Source organism: Tachysurus vachellii, chromosome 2 (assembly GCF_030014155.1).
Source record: "Tachysurus vachellii isolate PV-2020 chromosome 2, HZAU_Pvac_v1, whole genome shotgun sequence".
NCBI classification, from domain to species: Eukaryota; Metazoa; Chordata; class Actinopteri; order Siluriformes; family Bagridae; genus Tachysurus; species Tachysurus vachellii.
This window is the reverse complement of record NC_083461.1, coordinates 5400834-5428732: the sequence shown is the minus strand read 5'-3', so window position 1 is coordinate 5428732 and position 27899 is coordinate 5400834. Positions and strand designations below refer to the sequence as shown.

The following is a 27899-nucleotide window of genomic DNA, read 5'->3' as shown; positions in this document are numbered from 1 at the left end:
AAGGAAAAACTTTTTTTCTTTTCTCTAAGCGAGTCCCTAGCTAAGAAAACAAGTGGCTAGCATTTAGCGTTTTATCTCCAGATCGTGGCACAGAACAGTATGATTACTGACCTCATTCCCTCTCATAGAAAACGGTACTGAACTGTATTTATCCTTGTTGCTGCACTGACACCTTCAAGGATACATCTTCATTTCTACCTTAATGTGTATCGTTTACCTAGAAAAGTGCACGGAGTGGGTAATTAAAGCTTTTTAAATAATAAGTCCGATTATGTGCCTTAAATCCATAGATATTAAATGTATCCCTGAGTGACAAGGACAAATTCAGTTTAGTATCAGTTTTCCTGACATGGTGGTGTGTTCCACATACCCAGTAGGGATGTAACCGGACACAAAGGCGTTATTCTGAATCAGAACAGATCGTTTCTCTTCAACTGATACAAATAAAATAAAAGGGACACTGTTAGTTTAGTTTTAATTTTGTTTTAGAAAGCTTGCCAGAAAACTTTGAGGAAATCTGGTTAGAGCGATTAGACTTTCATGCCAAGTTTGCGGAACAAAGAAAGACCGCATTCGTTAATGTGAATCTAGCGATACCTACATGACACTTTTTGATGAGCACTTTTAATATGTTAGCAAGTGCATATTTATAACTGGTACTTGGATACAGTACGGGTCACTTGGTGAGACTGAAACGCAAGTATTTTTTTTAATTTTCCAGTAAAATCAGTAAACACTTTGCAAGAATCTAATAAACTACAGTGCACTCGTTGTCATGTGGAATGATAAAAATAATAATAATAATAATAAAAACACATTATATGACCTGGCATGCCAAAGTCATGGCACTTTTTCTCGGCAAATCCCTCGTACGTATCGTTTTTCTACAATCTGTTCCCTGTAATGTTTAAAATGTAAGTGTAGCCTTCCCGAAAGTTCCAAAGTAAACAGATACGATCGTGCCTTTGTGATATTAAAAGCGTTATCTGTGTGATATATGATGGTGGTGGCAGATTTCTTCCATCAGCACTGATTTGGCCGGTCGGATGAAGACGTCAAGGCGAGGCAGCTTTGGAGCTTTAGGTGATTTTGTGGCTTTGTTAACATGCACGATGGTAAGAGCAGCTCAGTGAGGCGGTGTTATTGCTCTAAAGTCCATAAAGTTTTTACAGGAACAAGCAGGCGAACTGGCTTGTAAAATCTGCCTTCGGTTTGCTTCACCAGACCCAGGGATACAGGAAGTGCAACATGTTGATTCTGACATTCAAACACTGACTCTTCAGGAGTGCAAAGTGGATCGTGAAAGGATTAGTCGTGCATGCAAATGGTTAGTTAATTCACGTTTTTGTGTTTTTTTTTTTGTTTTTTTTAAACGTGATTTAGTCTCCAGGTGCTTGGACTGAAAACCAGCACAAGTAACAATAGACACATTTCCACCGTACTACAGAAATAACAATGTAATTAAGCATTAAAGCGGCAGTTTGTAATTTTTTAACAGGCTACCGCTACATGAAAGGTGTATCGCTTTTACAATGAGACAGAAACTATGTTAAGTTTAGTTTTCTTTGTTTGTTTGGTTTTTGTTTTTTTTTTTTTGAAGGAAAAGGGAGGGTATACCTGAGCAGCTCTGTTGCAGCTGAGGGCGGAGCTTATTTCTGGGCTGGAAAAAACAAAACAAAAACAAAAACAAAAAAAAAACGAAAACTGACCAGATCCATGGCACGAAAATATTGTATGGTGTGTGGTGTAGCAGGCAACTAGAAATAAAGATAAAAAAAAAAAAACTTGTTCAGTATGTAGATTTTAGTCTTCTAGTTCTACTAATTAAGACTTTAGTTATTTAGTTCAAGGAACTATAAAAGGTTCTTGGAACTAAAGTCCAGCCCAGGAATTCAGTTGCTCTAGCTTCCTCAGGTGGAAATGTGCCTAAAGTGCTCGAGTTCCTGTGGTTTAAATGAATACACTTATAATTAATACTTAACCGGAAGCTCGTATTTGAGTCAGACGTCCACCGGTCTGTCCATCATGAGTGTTTCTCCACATGCATTGGTAAAGAAGCACACGAGTGAAGGCTGAGAGAGAAAGCCGCCACTGAATCCTACTCTTATTTGAGATTTGAGAAACGAATTGTCCTGCTTTTAAGATCAGACGGCGAAACGTGGAGTCGGTATTGAAGTCAGATTCTGGAGGAATGCCGTTTACACAGCTAGAGGTCCGTGACGTGTTTTTGGTGTGTTTTTCGGGCTCGTCCCAATGTTGGTGATGCTCTGCTCGTCCAGATTGATGTTGCTGTTAGAGGCATGCTGAAGCAGAGACTCATGGGAACGCCAAGTGGCTTCCAGGTAGAGCAGCTCTGTGGGTCACAAAGATACACTGGTTAGTGCTATGCAGGAAAAAAGGCTGAAAAAGGATTTCATGGATTCCATAATATGATTTCCTGATTTTCAGCTGATATAGAGTTCTGCAGGAATTTGACACTTTCGGTTCTATCATCCTGAAGTCAGTGGGTTTTTTGAATGGGCTGTTGGTTGAATGCCTGAAATAAGTCCTATACTTAACCCAAGCTTTAAGATTTTTACACTTTTTATTCTAAGACATAACATACATCTATAATTACTTATTTTTGCAATGAAAAAATTCCTACTGGCTTTCTTATTGATGGAACTAGAGTGATGATTACTGTAAGGTTGGCCTACAAACATACAGCATTCCTGCAGCTCTATTTTGGTCTGAAATCCTGGAGCAGATGTGACACATACAGTTTATGATGTTCATACTGTTATAAGACGCTGAAACGTATAGAAAACAACATTAATTGAGCCGCAGCCACACACCTGACTTGTGTGTGCAGAGTAGGTGATGAACTGGGAAAGCAGACAGTGGGTCAAACCACTGTGAGGAAGGGGAGGGGAGGGGAGGGGGGAACTCAACTGTTTATAAATGCATTTTTTTTTCTACTTACATAATTATTTAGGTATATATACATATATTTTTCACAATAGAGAGTGCGATATTTTTTAAATAATTTTTTTGGGGGGGACAATCCTCGGATGGGGGGGACAACCCTCTGATGGGGGGACATGTCCCCTCCGCCCCCCCCGGGATTTACGCCCATGCCTGACACATTCCACACAGTACAAATGGGTGACAAATTAAAGGAAAAAAAAAAACAGAAAACACTAAAGTGTGTTAAGTAAGGTGTTGAACCACCACAAATCATCTCCACCACAAATGTCAGCAATTCTACCAGTTTCTGGAACTTTACTGGAGCAAAGAACATCATTATTAACATTAAATTAATTTCCCTCTTTGTGTTTTTTGATTAAAAAGACATCACCCTGTGGTTCAACCGAGTCATGATGTAGTGAGCGTGAAGCTACATCATTTTCATCCTTATCAAACCCTTCAGTGAGCCCTGAAGGGGGTGGAGTCATACTGAAATAGACCACGCCCACTGGGATGTAAACGCTTCATCATAGGATAAAGGTTAGTAGTCACAAGATGAACAAAATAAAACATATGTCTCCTCACAGCGTAACCGTTTAGTGATGCCATTTTTTCTTTAATTTGTCACGGCCTGTAGATTTGATAAAACATTGCTCTTAGGTAAAATGTTACCAGAATTTTTTTCTTTTTTATGCAAAGTAGATCAGCATTTCTATCTTAAAGGTCCGGTGCACGATGTTTGAAAGCCAATGTTGACATTTGAAATCACCAAAACAAACACGCCCCTAACCCAAATGGGTGTCACCCCTGTTTTGATAGCTCCGCCCCACACATACATAAGTAACCCAGGCAACTATTATGGCGGAACCTGCTGGGGCGGCTGACCGAGGGGATATTTTTATCAATAAATGAACTCAATGAGTAATACTATGGTAATACAATTGTGTTTTTGTAGTACTGTGTGTTGTACCGTGAAAGGTTTAGCTCCGTTTCACGCGGAAGACGTACAGTTCTCTCCAGCACTGGAAGCTGGTCGTATATTAACACGGGTCCTGCTTTTTGCCTTATCGTAAGCCTTTTTTTTACTTTTCCTTTTTATCCGCCATGTCAATGTTTCAATCGCTTTTGGCTAATGTCAGACATGCACACTGAACACTCTCTCCGCCCATATTGACAAAGCACGCCCCTTTCTGCTCATTGGCTACACGTTTGTTTTGTTTGTTGGCCCGACTCAGTTTTCTGAAGCATTTCTCAAACAACTTGCACCCCACCTTTAAACGCATCATGTAAATGGTAAATGATGAGCCCAGGTAGAAAGAAGAGTCACTATTCAGTATGAGAGATCAGCCAATTCTCTAAAATGTTGATAATACCAGCTCCACCTCATCCCTAATGGGAACAGTAAAAGGAAAATGTCAGATATTGTTCTTGCCACATTAAAGGTTTTATAAAATCAGGACCCTTTTGTCCTTCCAATGTGTGCTAGACCTTACTGGACAGTGAGTCTCTTTGCTAACTATCTCATGTAATACACATAAATTAAGAAAACCTATTGTGTTTAATGTGACTATTTTGCGGATTCGGTCCCTTGACGTGAGCCCATACCTATTCCTCAACGTGAACAGGACACGAGTCCTCGTCTGTCCGTTCCACAGACATCCAGGAAGATAAAGAGAAAGAGAGAGAAAGAGAGAGGGATGGGTGATGGAAGGAAAAATGTAAACACACAAAGAAAGAAAGAAACGACACATTTACAGCACAACAGGATTTTCAGTCAGACATTCACACATAGAAAGAAGCTGGACTAAGAGAGAGAGGCTGAAATGTAGAGAGATGACAACAGACTATGTGCATGGAGTGGACTAATACTGATAGTGATGAAGCTGTTTCCAAAAAAGAAAAGAAATAAGACAGTAGTTCCTGAAAATCTCAGGTTTATATGAATGTTCTGGATCTAATATGTTACTGTATACAGTGCTTTCTATAGTAACAGCTACTTCACAGATACTTCTCTGTGTGGTGGACTCGGGTTATTTAAACGCTTTATGTACAGTAAGGAGTCTCCAGTGTCGGAGCTGCTAAATGCTTTTGTCTTAACTTAGACTTAAAAAAAGAGGCAGGTGAGGGAACTAAGTTTATAGTCGGAACTAAGATAATGAAAAACATTGTGAATCTGTAATTATATACTTTTGTATACTACTAAATACTATTAGAATTAAATACAGTACACAAAGTCGGAAGGATTTTTTTTTACATTTATATACAGTATTGCAAAATGATCTTTTTTATGTGCAATATCATATATAATGGTGCGTTTACTGCTTATAATTAGACAATCTGAATTTACTGAAAATATTCCTTAAAGGTGCCATTAGATTTGACATTAATTTTAAAAAGATAAAAATGGGTTTTTTGTCAGAGGAAATGTCTGTAGCTCCTTGGAATTTGATTAGATTATGATTAGATTAATTCTAAATGATTAGAATTTTTAAGTTTTATAGGTAGGGGTGCCAATACCTTTGCCTCATTCAATCAGGAAATAAAAATCTATTTTAAGGAAAAAGATTAGAGTGCCAATACTTTTGCTGTTGCCAGGTTTAGATCAGGAGCTCAGCCTTTTATTCTTTCTTTCTTTTTTTTGCCCCAGATATATACAGTATATAGGTATTAGTATAATATACTGTGATGCTACAAATATTTCTTAATTCATTAATGCAGTGTGTTTACAATCCATTTTTTGCCAAGGAGTGTGTTAGTAAATGTGTGTTATGACCTTAGAAAGACATTGATCGATGATGTAAGTGAACGTCTGACGAAATAGAAAAAAATGAAATGCAAAGCACATAAGAACAGGCACATGATGGATAAATGATCTCCTGACTGAACGGCGTATTCAGTAAGAAGAGCTCACTCAAGCCTCTCCTGTCACGAACATTGCCACTCACCGGCGAATTGGCCATCAGGAGCCTGTTCATTGTCCAGGCCTGTCACACAGTGGGTGTCAGACCGCCCCTGATTGTTATTGTCAAACTCTGGACAAGGCACCTCACTCCTCCTGCGCCCACCTGCAAGCGAGGTCAGAGGTCAAACAGAGCAGCCAGAGGCACAGCGGAGCACAGCAGAGTGTAGGGTGGGAATGGCGATGGGGATAAAGCCAACAACATGCAGGATGCTAGGGTGTGGTAACAGATGCACTCACAGGTCTCTAGTTTTGTAGTTGCACAAACTTTGACAAGATCTCTAATGAAGGATTTACATCCTTTTATTTCTGACAAGAAAAACCCGCACATTTCCTTCTTTAGCCTGCAGTTACTATTACATTTACTAGTCTAGATGTTATTAAGAAATCTCATTTTCTTGAACCAGTTTATTTAGGAGGGATCTGGCAACCTAGAGGAATGAACTGCAACACGGGTTATTAGCATAATCTCTGAATACGAGAACATTTTTGGACTTGTCTCAATACAGTTTCTGGAAACAGCAGTAAAAAAAACAGTCTGGCTTAAGGTTTGGGTCGGAACATGAGACGATCCAAAGTGGGGACTCAAAAGGTATGGCTAAGTAAGCAGAGAAAGGCTGTAGTACATAGACAGTAGCTAGCATACTATGTGCTAATTTTTGCTGCAAGCACTAAAGTAAATAACGATTTTTCATGTCAAATGGTACAAATTATAATCTTGCAAAATTGAGAACAAGAATATAAAATGGGCTCAAATGAATACAGCAAAAGTAGCTCGTAGAAAATTACTAGCCTCTAAATAAAGCATGGTGATGGTAGCATCATTCTGAGTTACATCTGGTGACACGTGGTAGATGTTACTGTTAGAAATGACTGTCTTAATGAATATTGATAATGTTTTTTGTCTTTTTTTTGTCTTTTAATAATTGTATGTTCTAGAAGTAATGACACTGTAACTGTTTGATTCACATTTAACATATTCGCATATTTTTCGTACCATGTGGTCACAGTAGGAGGTAATTATATAATAATTCATTATGTAGTACAATTTGAGAAACCTGGTTTACATTCGACCATATTAGCAACAGTTACTAAAGCTATGGCAATAATACTTGTGCATAAAATTAGAGACCATGACATGTTAATCAGGCATGCATACATAAGTTCATCACTGAAAGGATGCTATTGCGACACATGCGGTTAGTCAGGTATCACCTGTATATTCAGTAAGCCATGTTATGATAACATATATGCACAGAATTACAGAAATGCTAGAAATAAGAGTCAGGACAGAAAGCAAGCAGGTTAATATGCAAAGCAAGATCATGCAATTTAGGCCATAATGTCTTGTCTTGGCTCCCAACTGGTGCAACAGTAAAAATGTGAGGCTAAGAGCACATTGTGTAAAATAGCGTTACTCTCGTTCTGCACGTCACAGCAATGCTAGATAATCACCTTCTGCTAATGTTTGCAGAAGAAACCAGGAACTTTTTTTTCTTCAAAAGTTCTTCAACTTTTTTTGCACATCTCTGACCAACTGTTAAATCTAGGAGGGTTACACAAAAACAAAACCCTGCTTGCAAGCTTATAAGCTCAAGTGCTCTCTTATTGATATTGTGTTGATCATCATGTACAGGAACAACAGGAAGAACATTACAAGAACATAGCAAAATAGTCTGTCTCAGTATACATTGGCTCCGCATTTCAATTTCCTCCACACTTACATCTGAATATTTTTCATGGAAGCCATCCAAAGTATGACAACGACGTTAGTCCTCACTCTGGTTGGTAGCTAGTGGTAATAGTGAGTGGGAACTGGTGATGACTCAAATTGGTGTTTAATCGGTTACAGCGTATGTTTTTCTAAGGCACCATTTACAAATTATGTCACATTTTACATAAAGCTAAAGGTACTTATTGTAATGATCTGTACACAAGAAATAATTAGCTTGTTATATCATTAATTAGATGTTACCATTATGTAATTGGTACATACAAACTATCAATATATAACCGATATTCATATACAATAACAATACAATCGCTAAAGTTAACTTAAGGGAAAAATATACCAATCGCACAACCTTATTCTTGAGACATTTGATCAGGATTGTGTCTCTGTATCTATGATCAGAACATTCTAAAAAAAAAAAATCATTCTGCAATCATCTGCTAGAATTTAAGCTTCACCTTCACTACTCTGATCTGATATCTGAACTACTCCAAGGATAATTAGTGCATGCCAAAATCAATTTCACGCAGGGTTTCTGTCTCAATATCGCAAGCGCATTTTCATGCGCATCATGCAGTTATTCGCTGTAAATGCACAATTAAGGCATGTAAATCAGCACCGGTGTGTAATAAATAAAATCCAACAGCACATGCGTAAGTCATGAACACGTCCAACACGTGCAGTGAATCACACAGAGGGGTGATTAAGCTCTTATCACAAGTCATCTCCAAATTTTCAGGGGATGCATAATAAAGTGTGTTTTATGAAGAATGTGCCACAGAGATGATGCTCTCATTCTCTTTCTCTCTCTCTTTTGCTCGCTCTCTATCTCTTTTTCACTCTCTCACTACTGGATCTTGATTCATAAATATAAATCATTCTCAAGCAGTGTTTTTAGCTTTACCCTGGTCTTTAGTCGGAGATGCACAGTCCTCCTCAGTGACATCGTTTCCCTGAGGAAGATAAATACACTGTTAAACTCAGAGCCGATGAGAAACGTGTCCTATTTAACATCACTTTAAATGTATGATACGAGAAAAACCCGAACCTCACCTCTGAATCCTGCTCTTCAACCACCGCTACCATGAATCTGTGGTCATGTGACTCACTGGGGGTTGTCTGCCCGTGACATAGAAATAAAATCATTTCTGTTTAATAAGTTGTTGTTTTTATTATTTTTTTTAATATATAAATACAGTGATGACATTTGAGTTTGAGATCAAAAAATTTATATCGTCGCTGTCAGGCGGAATCGTCGTATCTCCAAAACCGTTACTTTTCAGGAAATTAAAAAAACACCGTACCTTATCTGCAGTACACAGGGTTTAGTCCGCATTGCAGTGGATTGTCTTGCGCTAAATTCCTGTCCTCAGACGAGCACCAGAACTAGCGGGGGTCAAGATTTTTTTTTCTTTGAGCCCAGTGTTTTGAAGACATTTACCTCAGAAGACGTGTTGATTCGTTGCGACTCTTCTTGAGGAGAAATATGACGTGAAGCTCTCCCACGGAGTGAGGAAGAGGTGGACAGTTGAAGTGTCCAATGGAGTTATTAGATTTGCGCTCAAGCTATTTTCAAGACTTTAGATTTGTTAATAACTTGTAAAAATAACAGACCCACGTGGGGACTGACCAATAGCATCGATATGTGAAAAAATATGAAATTGACCAAATTTGGACATACGAGGTTTCCGCCCGAGAGCGACGATATGAGACAAGAGATTCGAATTCTGGCTTTAATTTCCTGACATTTAGATATGCTGATATTTGATCTAGACGTTTTTAGAACATGGCAACATCCTGTTTGAACACAAGTTGGACTGTGTGATATTGGACCGTGTGACTGACAAGTAGCTGCTGATTATCCAGTTCATACAGTTAATAGCTCTGCATGTCTATTCTCGGACTGAACCATTGGTTTCACCTGTGAATAATAGGTTTATTGTTAAAAACCATAAACCAACATGAAGAACCCATTGAGCTGTCTATGGAAGAAGAGCAAGCTGTTTTGTTTCTGAGAAAATGTGTTAAAAAAAAAAATCAATCAGAGCCATTCGACAAGTTTAAAGCATAGCCAATAATTCTGAAAAAGAAAGAAACTACTGATGAACAACCAGACATGGAGAAGATCAGCTGAGGAAAACAACAACAGCTAATGTCATAAACAAATCAAATAATAGACATCCCATCATATAGGAATCTGGAATAATTGAGGTTCTGAACTCTCTGATATTAAATGAACCATTCTGGGAACCCCACCCACTTCACTCACATTAGTCATCATCATTATCATTCCTCTTAAGTGTTGGCAGGCCTGCATGCAGTACATTTGTCTTCTGATAAATGAAGTCAGTCAGCGAGGCTGATTTTGCAGACTCACCTCACTCTCTTGCTGGGAAGCTGGCCGGCTCTCGGGGGTGTTCTGGTGGCGTACGTCCCCCTCGACCCCTGTCAGGTAGGAGCCGGACATGGAAGAGAGAGTGTCTGTGCTTATGCGTGAATTCTGACTCTGTGAAGAAGCCATGGACATGACAGACTGAGCCAAACTGCTGCTCACTGGGTCTGAGGGAGAAAGCAGGGGTGGTGTCAGGGTGAGAGGAGTTCAGTTTGTCATGTCAAGTCAAGTCAAGAAGCTTTTATCATCATTTCAACCATATAGTCTGATGCAGTACATAGTGAAATGAAACAGAGCTTCTCCAGGACTATGGTGCTACATAAAACAACACAGCGCTAAGGACTTAAAGGTGGGGTCTCCGATGTTTGAAAGCCAATGTTGACATTTGAAATCATCAAAACAAACACGCCCCTAACCCAAATGGGTCCCACCCCTGTATTGTTAGCTCCGCCCACACATACATACGTAACCCAGGCAACTAATGGAAAGCAATGTGTCTTTATCATAGCTGAAGGGAAGAACAATACGATTGCAGATAAACAAACAAGCAAAAATGACACACAAGTATAATCATGCAAAGGACAAAGGCATATATTAGTTCTGTGTAACAAAGCAAAACCAACGTTACTCACCTATCGAGAAGGAAAAAAGCGCCTCGGCGTCTTAAGTAAAGTTGGCCTCATATTCACAGATTGGAGTTTCCCGAGTCAATAACTCCTGAGCTAAACGCTGTTACTACACAAATAACACCTCTTTTCTATTGTAATAATGTAGAGAGGCAGCTACAACCGCATTTTGCTGGTAACAGCGTTTATCTCAGGAGTTATTGACTCGGGAAACTCCAATCTGTGAATATGTGACCAACTTCCTGCTCCTTCAGTTCTCTCCAGCGCTGGAAAGCTGATCCTATATTAACACGTCCTACTTCTTACCTTATCGTAAGTCTTTCTTCGCTTTCTTTCTTTGTTTTTATCCTCCATGTCAATGTTAAAACCGCTTTCTGCTAATGTCACACATGCACACTGAACACTCTCTCCGCCCATATTGACAAGACTCGCCCCTTACTGCTCATTGGCTACACATTAGTTTTGTATTTGTTTTGTTTGTCGGCCAAACGCAGTTTTCTGAAGCATTTCTCAAACAACGGAGACCTCACCTTTAAAGTAAGTAGTCACATAAAGTGAATCTGTACAACCTAGTGCAAATTGTGTGAGGAAAAACACTACAGGACAGATCTGATTGTGAGGCCCAAATGCTTCGGTACCTTTTTTCCAGATGGCAGGAGGGTGAAGAGTGTGTGTGAGGAGTGTGTGGGGTCATTTTTTGTGTAGCTGTGCTTGACCCTACCTTCAGGCGAGGTGATGGTGGAGGACAGAGGGGTGCCGCTACACGAAGACTGCTCTATCGCACCACATGAGGACAGGGTGAAATTGTCGCTCTCTGGTGTTATACCACACTGCAATACAAAAATAACAGATAAAAACTGTGACACTGATAAAACTGTAGTCCGACTGAATAAGACTCTACATTTTGTGTTCAGAATTTCTTTGAATGTGAAAGTTTATACTGAAGTATCTACTTTTTTAAAATTATGTTCCGATGTCTGGAGATTGATTTCTGTGCCTTTTTAAAAGATCATAAAGAATAAAGCACTGGGGTCATGCGGCTGTCAGTCAGTGCTAGTGTTAATTTCGTCACCTATTTTTAATTTAGTCTTAGTCTTGTGCCAAATGTCCTTGTTAGTTTTAGTCATAATTAGTCATTCACATATCTTTTTTTGTTAGTCAAGTTTTAGTCGACTAAAAGTCTCGTCATTTTAGTCTAGTTTTAGTCAAAAGAAAACTCAAGGTATCTTAGTCAAGTTTTAGTCGACTAAAAGTCTTTTAATTTTAGTCTAGTTTTAGTCAAAAAATTGTAGTCTTTTTTAAAATAACACATTATTACTGAGATTATTACTGATAAACATTTCAGTAAAAAAAAGTGTTTCACATATGTTTCACTCGAACTTCGAGTACATCACATGTTTTACTTTATTGATACTGCTTTTAATGTAATGCAAAGACCGGTCATCGGGACATAAGCTGTCATGTACAATAAAGGAGCCTGCGCAGCGACAGGAAAATAATTTAACACAAAAAGCTGCCTAGACCAGGGGTGGACTTGCGCTCAGGAGTTTTTTTTGAGCGGCGTGTGGACGAATTGTTTCTACGCACACACTAAACAGCGCGAAGCCGCGAACTCGTTCTGAATATTTTAAAGGCGTAACAGCTGATGAAAAAGCAGAGACAATTATAGACGAAAATGAAGAGAGATTTTATCTTAGTTTTTATTTTATACAAAACATTTTCGTCTCGTCTTTTTTCGTCAACAATAATGCATGTTAATTTAGTCTTAGTCAGCGTTTTTGGACGGTGGAGCAGTCTCGTCATCGTCTCGTCTTAGTCATGAAAAAAAAGGTTGTCTCGTCTTGTCTGACGAAATTAACACTAGTCAGTGCAGGTGCAGTGTGATGCCTCTTGACATAAAGAGTTATTACATTTACCCCCACGTCATGTCAGTGTTTGTAAGGAAAGTGAAAAGAATCTCGTTTCTCTTAGATCACAGCAGTTGTGTACCTCTTGCTGATCCACAGGCAGTTTCCTCCTGCACACCTGAGCCTCTGATTCACTGCATGACTTCTCATCCTCCTCCTCAGGCAGCACAGAGGAGTTCTGGGAATTCTGGGAGAGAGACCTGGAGGAGCAGATTGGGAATCGACAGACAGACAGACAGACAGACAGATCAATTAAATCCCATAAATAGACAGAGAGAAACACAGAACACAGGGCAGACAAACAGACATACAGACAGACAGACAGAGGAAAAAAAGAGTAGACAGAAAGAGGTGTAGACAGACAAACAGACATAAACAGACAGACAGACAGACAGACAGACAGACAGACAGATAGATAGATAGATAGATAGATAGATAGATAGATAGATAGATAGATAGATAGATAGATAGATAGATAGATAGATAGATAGATAGAGGAAAAAAAGAGTAGACAGAAAGAGGTGTAGACAGACAAACAAACATAGACAGACAGACAGACAGACAGACAGACAGACAGACAGACAGACAGACAGACAGACAGACAGATAGATAGATAGATAGATAGATAGATAGATAGATAGATAGATAGATAGATAGAGAATTTACCGATTTAGATTTAGAAGAAAAAACAGAATATACAGACACAGGAAAAAAAGAGTAGACAGAAAGAGGTGTAGACAGACAAAAAAACATATAAACAGACAGACAGACAGACAGACAGATAGACAGACAGATAGATAGATAGATAGATAGATAGATAGATAGATAGATAGATAGATAGATAGATAGATATAATGGGGGGGTAAAGGGTTGACAGACAGAAAAACAGTGATGCAGAAAGAAAGAAACAGACAGGCAGACAGAGAGACAGACAGACAGACAGACAGACAGACAGACAGACCGAGAGAAAAAGACAGACAGAGAGAGAGTGAGTGGTCAGTGTGTCACTCACTTGGAGCTGCTCTTCTTGACCTTGAGGCCTTGGCTGGAGGTGACAGAGTGTTCTAAGTGAGACAGAGAGTGTGTGGCCGTGTGATGACTCGCAGTGCCGTACGCAGGCAGAATGCCTGAGATGTGAGCTTTAGTCAGGCCGTGCAGTGCAGGAGTGCAGGGTGACGGGTTCAGTGGGCCATTAAGAGCTTCTAAAAGAGACACGGCCTCGAAACCCTGGGGAATGTGTTCAGCCGCCTAAAACAGAGGAACATCAGCAGCCACAGACTCTTTATTGTAATGAATATCCCACTGACCAGGACATCACAGCAGGTTTAATAAGCAGTATTTAAGAAATTAAGGCACACAAACGTTAAAGTATTTTCTTCCTATAGTCAGAGCCTTAAAAATTATTACAAGAGCAGTACATTACAGTTAAGTAGTGATCTACTCTACAAGCAGTTAAAGCTTAATGAATAAAATCAGCACGATCGGCATGTAACCTGCATCTGCTCCAGAATTATTGGTACCTTTTATGAGAAATATTCTGGATGCTGCGTGGGTTTTATTTAAATACAATATATTTTTTCTATTCACAAAACAGAGTCTTGAGTAGCGCAGTTTATTTTTCTCTCCATCAGCGACTGAAAAAGTATTGGCATAGACGGTGTTAATATTTGATGATGTCTACTTTAGAAAGAAATGCTAGAAAGCCTCTTCCTGTAATGCCCAGCTAGGTTTCCCACTTCTACAAGCTCCTTTGTTCACATCAAACTACAACTCATAAATTATGAATTCAAGTTATATTTACAATCATCAGAAAGGGCTTTTCAGAAACTAATAGATGCCCCCTTTATAAGCAGGATCGTTTTTTATTATTTTTAAGGACTCTCTTATTCTCTTGGGTGCGAATAATTCCTGCAAACGGCTGACCTTGTAGAGCTGACTGTAGACCGCTGTAAAATGAAACGACCGAGTGAGTGAATCGTGTTTAGGTAACAGCATTAGCCAGTGTTGGAAATGATAGAAGGTGGGTGGTTGTAATTTATTTTGTGATTCAGAGAGGCTTTCAGAGACAAAGTGCAGGTTTGTTTCATTACCGAATGCTCCTCAGAGTCCGAGGACTGGGACGTGATGGCTGGATTGTAGCCGGTAGTGGAGACGGGGCATAGCTTCCTCCTCAAGGCTCGGATCTGCAGCAGTGCTCGAAACGCTGCAGGAAGAAGAATTCTCATCTCACTCACTCATTTTCTACCGCTTATCCGAACTACCTCGGGTCTCAGGGTGCCTGTGCCTATCTCAGGCATCATCGGGCATCAAGGCAGGATACACCCTGGACGGAGTGCCAACTTATCACAGGGCACACACACTCATTCACTCACACAATCACACACTACGGACAATTTTTCAGAGATGCCAATCAACCTACCATGCATGTCTTTGGACCGGGGGAGGAAACCGGAGTACCCGGAGGAAACCCCCGAGGCACGGGGAGAACATGCAAACTCCACACACACAAGGTGGAGGCGGGAATCGAACCCCCAACCCTGGAGGTGTGAGACGAACGTGATAACCTCTAAGCCACCATGCCCCCCGGGGAAGAAGAAATGATTAACAAAAATAAAAGTGAATTTAAGCTCGGTTAAGATTTAAACAAGGTGAAGAAGACGTGTCCTTACGCAGACGGCAAATCGGGCAGCAGTTGGCTTGGTAGCGCAGAGTGTCTGCGCAGGCGTTACACAAGCACAGGTGTCTGCAGGGGAGGATGAGTGTGTCGCGCACATCTGACAGACACACCACACACTCCGCGCTGTTGTCGCTGATCTCGTCGTCAGCCACCTGATGGACCACAACACATTATTTACGCTCTGTTTAACTCATGGGGTGACACTTCGATATTCCTAGGAGGCAGAAAAGACTGAGATATTAAGTAAACATTTAACGATAAAAATGGATAGAAAACTTACTTTGGATTCCTGACTGTTGTATTTGTTTTCTATGCCATAAATCTCCTGAAGTAGGTAACTAACACCATCCACCTGAAACACCATCGGAATATTTTTTATCAGAAATCAAAATCGAAATGAAATTCTAATATAGGTTATATTAACGAGTACATTATAATACATTATCACGGTGTTGAACAGAGGGATTTATTTGTTGTCATTTCTTGATTTATAGAAGATTCATCTTCATTAATAAATCATGACTTCAACATGAAAGCTACGTGGCACTTGCTTTAATGTACACCATATGGAAAAATGTTTGTGGACACCTGACCATTATGTTCTTGTTGAACATCCTGTTCTCTTCTCTTCTCTTCTCTTCTCTTCTCTTCTCTTCTCTACCCTTCTCTTCTCTTCTCTTCTTTTCTCTTCTCTTCTTTTCTCTTCTCTTCTCTTCTCTTCTCTTCTCTTCTCTTCTCTAAACTTCTCTTCTCTGCTCTTTTCTTCATATTTTTCCCATATTGTGTCCCATTTCTTCCCATAGTTAGTTTTTTTCCCATACTTTATTTGTGTTTGTCCCATATATTTCTTCCCATATAATGTCCCATTTCTTCCCATAGCTTGTTTTTTTCCCCATAACCATTTCATATTTTTTCCATATTTTGTCCCACTTTTTCCCATATTTTCTCCAAAATGATATTTACCTTTATAGCCTCCCACTTTATTATACAGTATACTACATTTATTTCCTTTTTGTTTTCTATCTGATTTATCTTTAAATCTTTATTTCTAATTAATGTACAATTTATTTCTATTGACACTTTTTTAAATGAATTGTATGTGACGAAATTTTTTTTTAATTTGATTAAAAAGTGTTTAATCAAAAAAGTAGCTCAATAATAATTTTTATTTATTTATTCGTTCATTTTTTTGGCCAATGGATTAAAATTAAAATAGCTATGAGTGTGAAGCCAATCTTTTACAATTTCTTCCGGGATTTATTTGTTTATTAATTTTTTTCAGTGATGTTAAGGCATCAATTTTAAAATATTGGAAACAATTTTGACCCAAAAAAATTGGCTAAAGCCATAAGCCTTTAAGTGCGGCTTCGTTGTCCTCTGATTGCTGTCGCTGATGATGTTAAATAAACTAAACATGGTAAACTTCTTTTGTTCTATCAGTAGATTTTTATATTTTATAAAAAAAAAAATATGCAGCCAGTCGCATTAGGTGAAATAAACACACAGTACATATTGCCTGTATACTTAGTATAAATGCTGTAGATCTATAGTCTAAAATAATTACACAGTCTTACCACTTGCTTCTGCTTCATTGGTTTCACACAGTAGCTGCCATCCATGTGCTATTAAAAGAGCAAAGTTTCAAGTCATTGCAAATGCTGCTGTATTTGTGTTTAATCCACAGCTAACGCTTAACTAAACGTTACTGTGAGCTTTAAATCACACATACCTTCTCAAAGGTGGCCAGAAGAATGTGCGCGTGTCCAAAATGTTCTGTAGAAAAAAAGTAGATTGGTGTGAAAACATAAATCGTTAACAGAAACATAATCAGCAATGACTCGACTCACCGTCTCCTTCATCCACCACCGCCTGAACCACCATAGGGAAAACTTCTTTATCCATGTCAAATAAAAGCTGAAAAATAACACACATACACACACACATCACTAACACAAATTTGTGTGTGTATTGAAAATCTGTACACTTTGATTGGATTCTGCAAAAGTGAACAAATAGAAATGGAAATGTGAAATCCAGAAGGCACACAGCTACTTAGCGATCAAACCGACTGATATTGAATTGGCTTTCCAAATAGATTTGTAGAAAAAAAAAAAAACGATAGCTTATTAGATCGAGTGTGTATTATTCGAGTGTGTATTTTTTTATGTGTATTATTTTCCTATACAACATCGCTGTCAAATCCTTGACTCTGATTGGTCAGGTGAATTTTCCATAAAAGCACTTCTTTATGCAGACTTAATGCACTCGATCTAATAAGCTATCGTTTTTTTTATAGTTTATAGTTTTTTTATTTCTGGAAGGAGTCTCCAGTGTCAGCACTTGTAATAGAATTTCCATGCCTAAAGTCAAGTGGCTAAAGTTGAAGCATATATATTTTGGATTTTTGATTGATTTAATGCAGTCAATACAAAAAGACACAATTTATCTGAGTGTAGAAACCCGCACATAAATGCACTTAAGCTTAAGTACTCATGATGAACTCTTACCTCCTCGTCTGACCACTCGGACAAGTTGACGGAATGCGAGGGCAAGCAGAACTGCTGGCAGACGCCTCTCTTAAAATGCACCGTCTCTGATTTCAGAGAGCTGTCCTGCGGCAGGTATCTATCAATATACAACAAGCAGAGCGCTGTCAGCTGAAAATGTGTAAAATGTGCTTTGTTTTTTTTTTAGGGCCATTAAGACCAGTAGAAAGTATGCTGTCTCAGCGGTATTTGTTTTATCTGACAGTATTTCCCTTCGTAAATGAGTTCTTAATGCTCAGCCATTCTTTAAATCATGACCAGGTTTGCATATATTTTGTTTAACATACAGTATGTTTGCACTAACGTTACTCACACTGGCACACCATTGTGGAATTCCTCAACAGCTTGATAGTAAATAGTGATGGCGACTTGTGTATCAGCATCGAAGGTAAACTCGATGTTGTAGCAACTACGACTCTTTCCGACTTCATGCACGGGCAACTTCATGTCTTCGGTACATCTGTAAAAAATGCAGTGTTTTTAATGTAAAAAAAAAAAAAGGTTAGCTTAGCAACTGCATAAAATGTGTTGTTGGGACGAGCGCCTCACCTGACCAGCCGGAGAGTATCTTTTCGAATGTTGACGAGACTTCGGAGGGTCTTAACTGGTTCATGAGGTGGTGGGGCAATATACGGGAACTACAGACAAGTGGAAAGAAAATATTAAAACAAAATAGAAATATCTAAACAGAATTGCAGAAAGGCTAACAGAAAGGCTAATGTCCAATCACTAGTAAACTTCTATTTTTTGCTAATACATTCACTTGACTTATTGACTTAGCATCTTAGCAATTCAGTCTATTATTTTTCCTGCACTTTAAACAAAAACACATTTAATTTGTCAGAGCGATTGGTGTTATGAACAGACCTGTGTGAAAGACCTCATTTGGTGTTGTTGGTTGCATGTCGCAAGCACATTTTTGGTGATGGAGGACAATTAAGATTTGTTTTTAAATGCTATTGAGGCCGGTGTTAAAGATTGCTGGTGGAATTCCTGGGTGTTTGGAAAAACTTCCCAGACACCGATCTAGACGTGACAACTTCCATCTTTGGAACGCTTCTGATTTATCTATTCTGTGTTCTGTGTTAATGGACCCAAGCGATTTCACTGAATCGGGTAAAGAGATTTTGCCCCTTTATTATTTAATTCATTTATTTATTTATTTATTATAATTTTGCACATTTAATTTTGCAGCGTCGTCTGAAAAAACAACAAAACTGGAAGTGTAGTGTCTACATGGCTGTTCATTGACACTTAAAGTTTTGTTGTTTTTTTAATCAACATTTAACTTCATTTACATAATTCAAGCAGAAATAGATCGTTAGAAGTATCACTAGTCAGTTAGAATACATTTTTGATTTGGTAGACAAGTAAATATGAGTAGTGGTGCAACCCATACTACCTCTTTGTTACTGTATAAAGGATCAGTATGTTACTTTTCTACTACTATTTACTACTGCCTCAAAAGTAAATTGTAATCGCAATGAAAATATAATAGTATATATAATAGGTTTACTTTTAAACTTTATAAATTTTCATTTTAATATTGTATGTAAAATTTCAACCTCAACCAAAAAAATCTTTGTGTCTTGGTCTTATTTATCTCCGGCTCCTGCTCTTGGCTCATGTCACTTGTGTTAAAACCGGAGTCATAAGGCACACACATACACACACACACACACACACACACACACACACACACACACATCCATCCTCCCTGTTTCAGTAGAGTAACTGACTAATGTAGCCCTGATGAATTAATAATTTTGTATACTATACACTAATATGATAAATCACACAGCTTGTCTATGTTTGTGTTTCGCTTAGGAAAGCCACATTTGACAGATTTGATGGCAAGTCCATGGGTTTGTGTGTACTTTTAGGTCAGGACCGATCATGTCTCCCCCACCATTTCTACCCCCTGGCAGCACAGGCTGAATGCGACTCTTGTGCATTACCACTGCTTAAGCCACTGCTTAAATCCACAACATCCCCAGGTCGTCTGCTTAGAGAACGGATAAGCTGTTAGCACACACTACATGCATACAGCCCACACTCACAAAGACCCATAGAGAGCATGTTCACTTTATAATATGCAAGTAATGCAAATCATACTTTCCGACTCCAGGGGAGCAACAAACCGTATGAATTATATGTCATGTGTTACATGTAAATATTTGAAATTACATGAGGAACAAGAATAAAGAAATTAGCATCTAAGGTTTTCTGTCATCTATATTTCAGTTTGCAATATCGGATCAAGGTCAAGCAGGTTGGATTATACAAATAAGTTATTTCTTTAAAAAAAATTCTAAAGAATTATATTATTTTTTTTTTAAATTAAAGATATGTGAATATATACAGTAGAGTCCTATTTCTTAAATTATATCAGTAACCATATTATATTAATAATTTAGTAAGTGGAATAGTGTAAATGTACATTAATTAAGTGCTATTTGCTTTTGTTATATTATTAAATACATCATAAAAGTATTTTAGTAGGTATTGTAGAGTGCATCAGTTAATATAGTCATATTTGCTTAAATTATATGAGTAACAATATTATATTAAGAATTTAGCAAGTGTTGTAGTGCAATGTACATTAATTAAGTGATATTTGCTTTGGATATATTAGAAAGAATATCATGTTAATATTTTAGCAGGTATTGGAAAATGCAAATCAGATACTACAGTCCTATTTGCTTACATTATATCAGAAACTACGTTATGTTAGAAATTTAGCTAGTGTTGTAGTGTAAATTTATTAATAAAACACAATTTGCTTTTATGTAAATTAGTAGGTATGTTATATTAGTATTTTAGCAGGTATTGTTGTTTAAATCGGTTATTATAAATTTGTTTGCTTAGATTATATCAGTAACTACATTATATAAGTAATTTAGCATGTATTGCAGTGCTAATTTATTAAAAAGTGCTACTTGCTTTGCTTATATCAATAAGTAATATTAATAATATTGGCATTTTAGCAGGAAATGTTCAAATCAGTAATTACAGTACAATTAATTTTTATTTAATTTGTTGCATCCATGAGTAGCTACCTTATAATTGAAAACCTTAATATAAATTTAGTATTAAAGTGGAATTAGCCGACATGATATTAGTAACCAATGAATCTATCTGGTATTGTGTGAACCAGATATTATAGTGCAATTATCATATAATGTCATATATTAGTAATTAAAGTAGTATTATATTACAAATATTACAAATATTATTATTATCATTAACCAGATACAACTGAGAAACAAAAGAAAAACAATAAAAGATTAACTTTATTAGACAAACTATATTCAAATATTCTGATCGTTATTAATAATTCTGTATAATCAGCTATTTTTTTTAACTGTATGTAATTAAGGGAATGATTTTAAAACTATGTTTAGTTGTCATTTAAAGGCTTTGTATTAACCACGATACAGGGCTGGGTTTCCCACACAATGATTAAGCCTATTCTTAGAATAAAATTAAATCTGAATCCTGCCAATTTAATTTAAATGTAAGCTAAATCCACATCCAGGAAACCATACCAGAGTAAGATCTGGCCTGTCGGATTGATTATCTCCTACTTAGATCATTCATCCTGGTACAAAAAACATCTTGTCCTTTCTAGAAGTGTATCAGTACTGATATTACGTATATTTGAAATACTCTGTATTTTTTTTTTTTTTAGCAAGTTAGTATGTTATTATATTTTATATTTTTTATATTTCTGTAAAGCTGCTTTGAGACAATGTCCATGTTATATTCATATTCAATTGAATTGAATTCCAGTAGATAGATAGATAGATAGATAGATAGATAGATAGATAGATAGATAGATAGATAGATAGATAGATAGATAGATAGAATTGTTGCAGAAAATCTAGTATTCCCAGTTAATTGTAAATGGCTACATGAACATAAAGCTAGGAAGTTCAGTCATTTAATTTGTAATCACTAATGAATCACATTTCCACAATAATTTATTGATTTATTTTAATTAATTTATTTTATTTTAAACAAAAACACCAGAAGCACGAATGCACACAAAAACAGCTTAAGAAATCCTGCAACATTTCCACCGACATGAATGTGAACTATGTCAATGTATTACACATCCTACTCCGATTAAACTCTATGACAGGTCTTCCTTCTCTCCCTTAGCATTTTTAGCTTTTAGAGACAGACCTCCTGCTGTCCTGTATCTTGTTTAACTTATTATTAAGCATCTTACTGTAACTGGTCTGTTTCCCAGGAAGTTAAGATCTGTGTTCTCGCCAAACAAGTAGCCCTCAGGATGGGTCGAATCAAACTTTTCTCCTCCCATGATGAAATGGCTGGCAAAGTAGCTTCCTGTAAAACAAAAAACACAGCAAGACCCGTAAAAATTGATGATTTTTCAAGCTCAATACCAAACTTAATCAAGCTTTTAATTAGTACAACCTCAGGGACTGTTTGACCCTGATGTCTACATTAAGGGGTGTAATAAAACTTTATATTATGAATGGATATTAAAATATACTATTAAATATATTATCTGTATCTGTAAACAAAAGAAATATTGCATCGATAGATAAATAAGTGTTTTTGTTGTTAATTAATCCATAACATCTTAACATTGTGGTAACATCAATGCATAAGATTTTGTGACACTGCAAATAAAGGGCATGATATTCATAAACAAAGTATATACCACAGAATAGTAACACACTACTGGTGAATACAAACGGGTAACAAACCAATCAGAGGACACTGGCAGAAGCAGAACTAGAACAAATATGCACTAAGTTACATTTTTAGGAAACTAGTTATAAACACAACATGGACCTAAATGGTTTCCGTTTATATAAGGCGTATTACGAGTGTTTTTTTGCACTAACGTTGCTTACATTTCACACACTATGACACTATATATCCTGACAACTTCACTACTGTATCTGATGGTTAACTGCTCTGACTAAACACTTATTTATATACTGATACTGATGTTATTGATACACGTACATAATACATAGTACTGAGATATGAGAATAATAAAGCTTGATAGATTTATTGGCACTGCAGTCGTTGTCTAGCCTTAATCTGTGCATGACAGTATTTCCTGAAGAAACAAAACCATGCAGTTTAAAATGAAAACGAAATGTCCTGATAGGATTATTCAGAGCGGGTGCGTTTCTGTTTCACCATCTGCTAATACTGACGCTTTCATTCCACATCTGTTTTAAAGATGACAGTGACTTTTGCAAAGTTAAAAAAAATAAGATAAATAATGTTCTCCCAGGAATATTACTGCAAACTGACTTGTGTGCACATAAGCACATTCCTCAGTACTGAACGAATGCCATTACAGATTTTTTATGCCATATTTAGCATTAATTTTAAAGGTTTAACAGCACTATCATGAGGAACAATATATATATATTCCTACATTTTCTATACATCTATCCTGATTATTGTGCTTTAAATTAAAGATTAATGCATAGATCGCTTTTTAATCTGCCACAGTGAAGCTGAAGAAAGAAACGACCTGCCAGGAAGAAGAACAAAGAGATGGATGAGTGAGCAGGTAAAATGGATCACACCCCAGTGGAGCAAATCTGGTAGTTTAATACACGCAATTGCCTGACATTACGTTTAATATCATGCATGAGCATAGTATTTGTTACTGAAAATAGTTAACATGTTGCAAAATCCTTTTATTTAATTGGTGTAAATGAGTAATCTACAATCTACTAAAGTATGCAGTAATCCTAATAGTCTGTGAGTTTCACACAATGATGATGATTCAATCATGAACTGCAGTTATACTGAACATTGACATGTGACATGACACACCACACTGCAGTCGTGATAACGAAAGGTAATTACATGTAATCAGTAGTGTGCTGACACTAGAGTTTATACGCTGTGCTGTACAGTCGAGGGTAAAGTCGCAAAGCGCATACATCACCACTGAGCTGCCTGTTACTACTGAACATGCACAGGGCTTCTGAGTGAGTGAATAAGAGCCGTCAAAAGCAGCAGGTACAGGCCTGTCTGCATCAACTGTGACAACCTGACTGAGTGTGGTGTGGTGTGGTGAGGTGCGGTGCGATGAGGTGGTGCCATATGGACAGGAAATAACTTCCATCTGTTTATTTCTGCTGGGTGCTATCAGATTAAGTAACAAACAATTATTATTATTATTATTATTATTATTATTATTATTATTATTATTAAATACTATATATGTAATAATGAATACAATTATATGCAGTATAAATATATATATATATATATATATATATACAAAAAATTACAAAAATTACAAATTACAAAAATATTATACAATTGTAATAATAATAATAATAATAATAATAATAATAATAATAATAATAATAATAATAATAATAATAATCATTCTTGTTGCTTCCATAGACAGAATTCTATTGTTCTTTTAAATGGATGTTCTTAAATATTTGTTATTATGTATCTCAATAAAAATAAAAAGATAAAAATAGTCTTCTGTTATGTGCAAACTGATTGTTTTGTTGTTTAAATAATAAATTATATGTGTCGAAATAATAATACAAAACATACAATTACAATGAATGTATATGATGAACAAATGAAGTAATATTATACTTGAAATCTCTTCCTATTCGCGGTTATTAGAATCGCTCTATTGTAAGATATAAGTGATAAAGAGTGTGTTTTTTTTGCTCTGTACCGCTTTTGGGTGGATATCTGTACACAGAGTTGGATGGGATGTCCACCTCCTCCACTCCAGCATTCTGTCTGCTGGTTAAAGCTCCCATTTCTCAGCTGCGTGCTGCAGATGAACATTCAGAAAGAAACCCAGCCGCAGTTTGTTGAAATCTTCTCTCTTCAAAAAAAAAAAAAAAAAAAAAAAAAAAAGGGTGCACTTTTAATGACTTTAGATTTCAGACTGTTCATGGGATTGGAGACGGTCCTGTGCGTCCTGTGCGCCCTGAACGCGTCCACTACAGATCTCCGGCCCCTTGTTCGGGTCCTGTCCCAAACCCCTTCTCCTCTTCTCTTCTCTCCTGTCCTTTAGCTACCTCTTGGCTTGTAGCGGCATGGTTCAGTCCGGCTGCTGCAGTAACAGGGACGGGATTCCCGGGATCAGCCCGTTATCCTGTGCATCGTGTCTGTTCCGGACTGTGCGGTGATGCTGAGGCTTTTATCCGCGCGCTGTTTCCGAGCCCTAATGGCCGCTTCTCCTTCTGACGTCACATCGTAGATCCGACCTTCCCAAATCTGTAGAGCACTGCAGTGCAGCCAAGCCACCACACACAAGCAAACACACGCGCGCGCACCACCCCTTACACACACACATCATCCCTTTATTATTAACTTGACCCCATTTTCACTATAGACCAGCCACATTTCATCAGTTCTTACAGCTATAATTTCTCTGCTGAAATAGCTTATTTATAATAGATATCCAACATAAGGTACAATCTACAGTATATATACAACAAATGGCCAATGTTGAACATCCATTGTTGGCTCACTCTTCTCTTCTGGAATTCTTTCCACTAGATGTTGGCTCATGGATGTGGAGATTTGTGTTCATTCAGCTACAATAGATAGCATTAGTGAGATCAGGCACTGATGGCAGGTGAGGAGGTCTGAGGTGCAGTCAGTTCATCCCAAAGGTGTTCAGTGTGGTTGAAGGGCAGGATACTCAAGTTCCACATACTTTTGGGCAGCTGCCAGAGCACAGTTGGTAAACTTCTTTATAATTTTACTGATGATCATTAATTATTTAAGATTCTCTAATCCCCCCCCCCCCCCAAAAAAAAAGAAAATATTAAAAAAGCATTGGGTTATAACAAAACAAAGCAAAAAATCTGTCCAGCACTGCAGTGCACCTTCGACCATTACATTATCACTGTTTTTTCCATGGATGCATCCCCAGTGAGTCACATTTCATCACTTTGCTCCCTGATTTTAATGGAGAATGGATATTTTGCTTTCCTAAATCAGCCTGTGAAACTGCAGAGGTGAGGTCTAGAGTAAACTCTAATTCTATGATAGGAATCTTAGCCTTGGATCGCTCAGGCTTAGTACGGAGCCAAAAATAAAAAATAAAAATCTGCACTGCAGTGTTTGTCAGTAACTATATGTCCTTAATAAGCTGTAATATCAGCGCTTTATGATGTAATGTGGCTAGGAATGTCATGTTCCAGTAAATCAGGGATAACACAGTGAATGAGTGGATCTTAGATATTTAGATCCGAATTATATCTTAATCTTGGAAAGAATTATGAGAATATGAGGGTGGCTTTAGTCATTTTAGGTGGCAACATTGTGGACTTATATATAAGGAATAAAATACATGGTGGCATGCTGTTTTAAGAAAATAATCACGGACAGGGAGGTTCGATGGAGCGTGAAGCAAAGCGGAGTCTCTCTAACAGCCAATCCTCTGGTTTTGTATTCATTCTATACCAAAAAAAATTGCCATGGATTAATTTGTTATTTATTTAAGGACAACATCATTTATATACATTTATCAATGCTTACAATCTTGTGAAAAAGTTGTGAGACGTCTTGTTATGTTACTTCACTTACATTATCAGAGGTATATACAAGCTCACTAGTGACCCTTCGCACCCTGGACACAACCTGTTACAGCTCCTGTCTTCTCTCAGGCGCTACAGAACTCTGTTTACCAAAACGGCCAGACACAGGAACAGTTTCTTTCCCCAGACAATCACCCTGATTAACAACTCACCATAATTATATTCCCTGCTTCATATCTATAAGTACTGCTTTATCAGAACTGTCAGTCATCACATCATCCGTATACGTTACACACACTACTGATGCTGTATATTGTACAAACGCGCAATATTGCACTTTATGTACATAAATGATCAGTCAAATATTCTGTATTCATATTTAATACTCATACTGTCTATATTGTCTCACGTCGTCTGTATTGTCTTGTATATACTGTATTGTGTTGTCTTGTGTAGTATAGTGTTATTTATGTCTGTATTGTCTTGTATAGACTGTATTGTCTTGTATAGACTGTATTGTCTTGTCTTGTCTTGTATAGCATAGTGTTATTTATGTCTGTATTGTCTTGTCTTGTATAGCACAGTGTTAATTATGTCTGTATTGTCTTGTATAGTCTGTATTGTCTTGTCTTGAATAACATAGTGTTATTTATGTCTGTATTGTCTTGTATAGCATAGTGTTATTAATTTCTGTACTTGTGAGAGTCACAAACAGCTGGAACCAAATTCCTTGTGTGTGTCAACACAGACCAATAAACGTGATTCTGATTCTGATTCTTTCAGCTATAAACACCATTCTGTCATCACCCACTCTTTTTTTCTCTTTCTTGAATTTACAAAAAACACAAAATAAAAATGCAGCTTTTTATGAAAGCTTCACTGTATCAACAATTACGTGTTTTTATTTGTGATCTGTTTACCTTATAAATCTGTCACGTAATAGTGCCTGTGAATACTGTAATTGGTGTTTTTTGTGCAGTTGAATCTCTGGGTTGTTGGTCAGGGTTCGAGCCCTGGCACTATGTTGGGATACACATAGAAAGAACTTCACTGTAATGTATATATGTGAGAAAAAGGCTGATGCTTCCAGAGAAATGATAACTTATTATAATGAGCACAACTGCAAAAACATTCATGTGAAGACAGATTTGCGCCACCTCCCGGAAGTGAAGGGTATTGCATGATATTGTGTATTATTCTAAGACCAAATATTCTGTCTTCTTGTGTTGTATATATTGTATATATCATTCTGTTACACTGTGGAGCCTCTGTCACTAAAACAAATTCCTCGCATGTGAAAACTGGCAATAAAGCTCTTTCTGATTCTGATTCTAATCAAGCATTAAATAAAAGCAAAACAATAAATAATAAAGCAGGTGCAAGCACACAATACAGAATTTCACCAAAACGCCAAATTTGGAACAAAGACTTATTTATTTTTTTAATATGCACTTTTAGGACACAAATATAATTCATATGCATGTAATACTTTCAGAACTTAGGTAATAAAATGGCAAAAACAATACGGTATTTTGACCAGGAGCTGAAGCGATGACGCAATAAAGAGGAATCCACTTCCGCTT

The 27899-nt window shown here is 37.3% G+C and overlaps 1 protein-coding gene across 1 annotated transcript; it reads right to left on the bottom strand.

Moving 5' to 3' along the window:
- Window positions 1-1572: 1572 nt before the first annotated feature.
- rnf157 (ring finger protein 157) lies at window positions 1573-24987 on the bottom strand. The gene is made up of 19 exons (XM_060894639.1): window positions 24495-24987; window positions 22020-22138; window positions 18335-18423; window positions 18099-18245; window positions 17747-17864; window positions 17087-17153; window positions 16969-17012; window positions 16814-16861; window positions 15520-15591; window positions 15232-15391; window positions 14653-14765; window positions 13575-13810; window positions 12645-12762; window positions 11377-11485; window positions 10015-10196; window positions 8691-8756; window positions 8542-8590; window positions 5892-6011; window positions 1573-2353 (listed from the first exon to the last, which is right to left on the bottom strand). The coding sequence occupies exons 1-19, from the start codon at window positions 24580-24582 to the stop codon at window positions 2199-2201; spliced, it is 2100 nt and encodes a 699-aa protein (XP_060750622.1). The 5' UTR covers window positions 24583-24987; the 3' UTR covers window positions 1573-2198.
- Between the last annotated feature and the right edge of the window lie 2912 nt (window positions 24988-27899).

What these genes read in the sequence shown, in the direction of transcription:
- rnf157 (XM_060894639.1), bottom strand. Translation starts at nt 24,582, where the DNA reads ATGGGAGCTTTAACCAGCAGACAGAATGCTGGAGTGGAGGAGGTGGAC. An exon ending in CCGAGTGGTCAGACGAGGAG is followed by an intron (nt 17,154 to 17,746) that starts GTAAGAGTTCAT and finishes GTTATTTTTCAG; the next exon opens with CTTTTATTTGACATGGATAA. An exon ending in CAATGAAGCAGAAGCAAGTG is followed by an intron (nt 15,592 to 16,813) that starts GTAAGACTGTGT and finishes ATGGTGTTTCAG; the next exon opens with GTGGATGGTGTTAGTTACCT.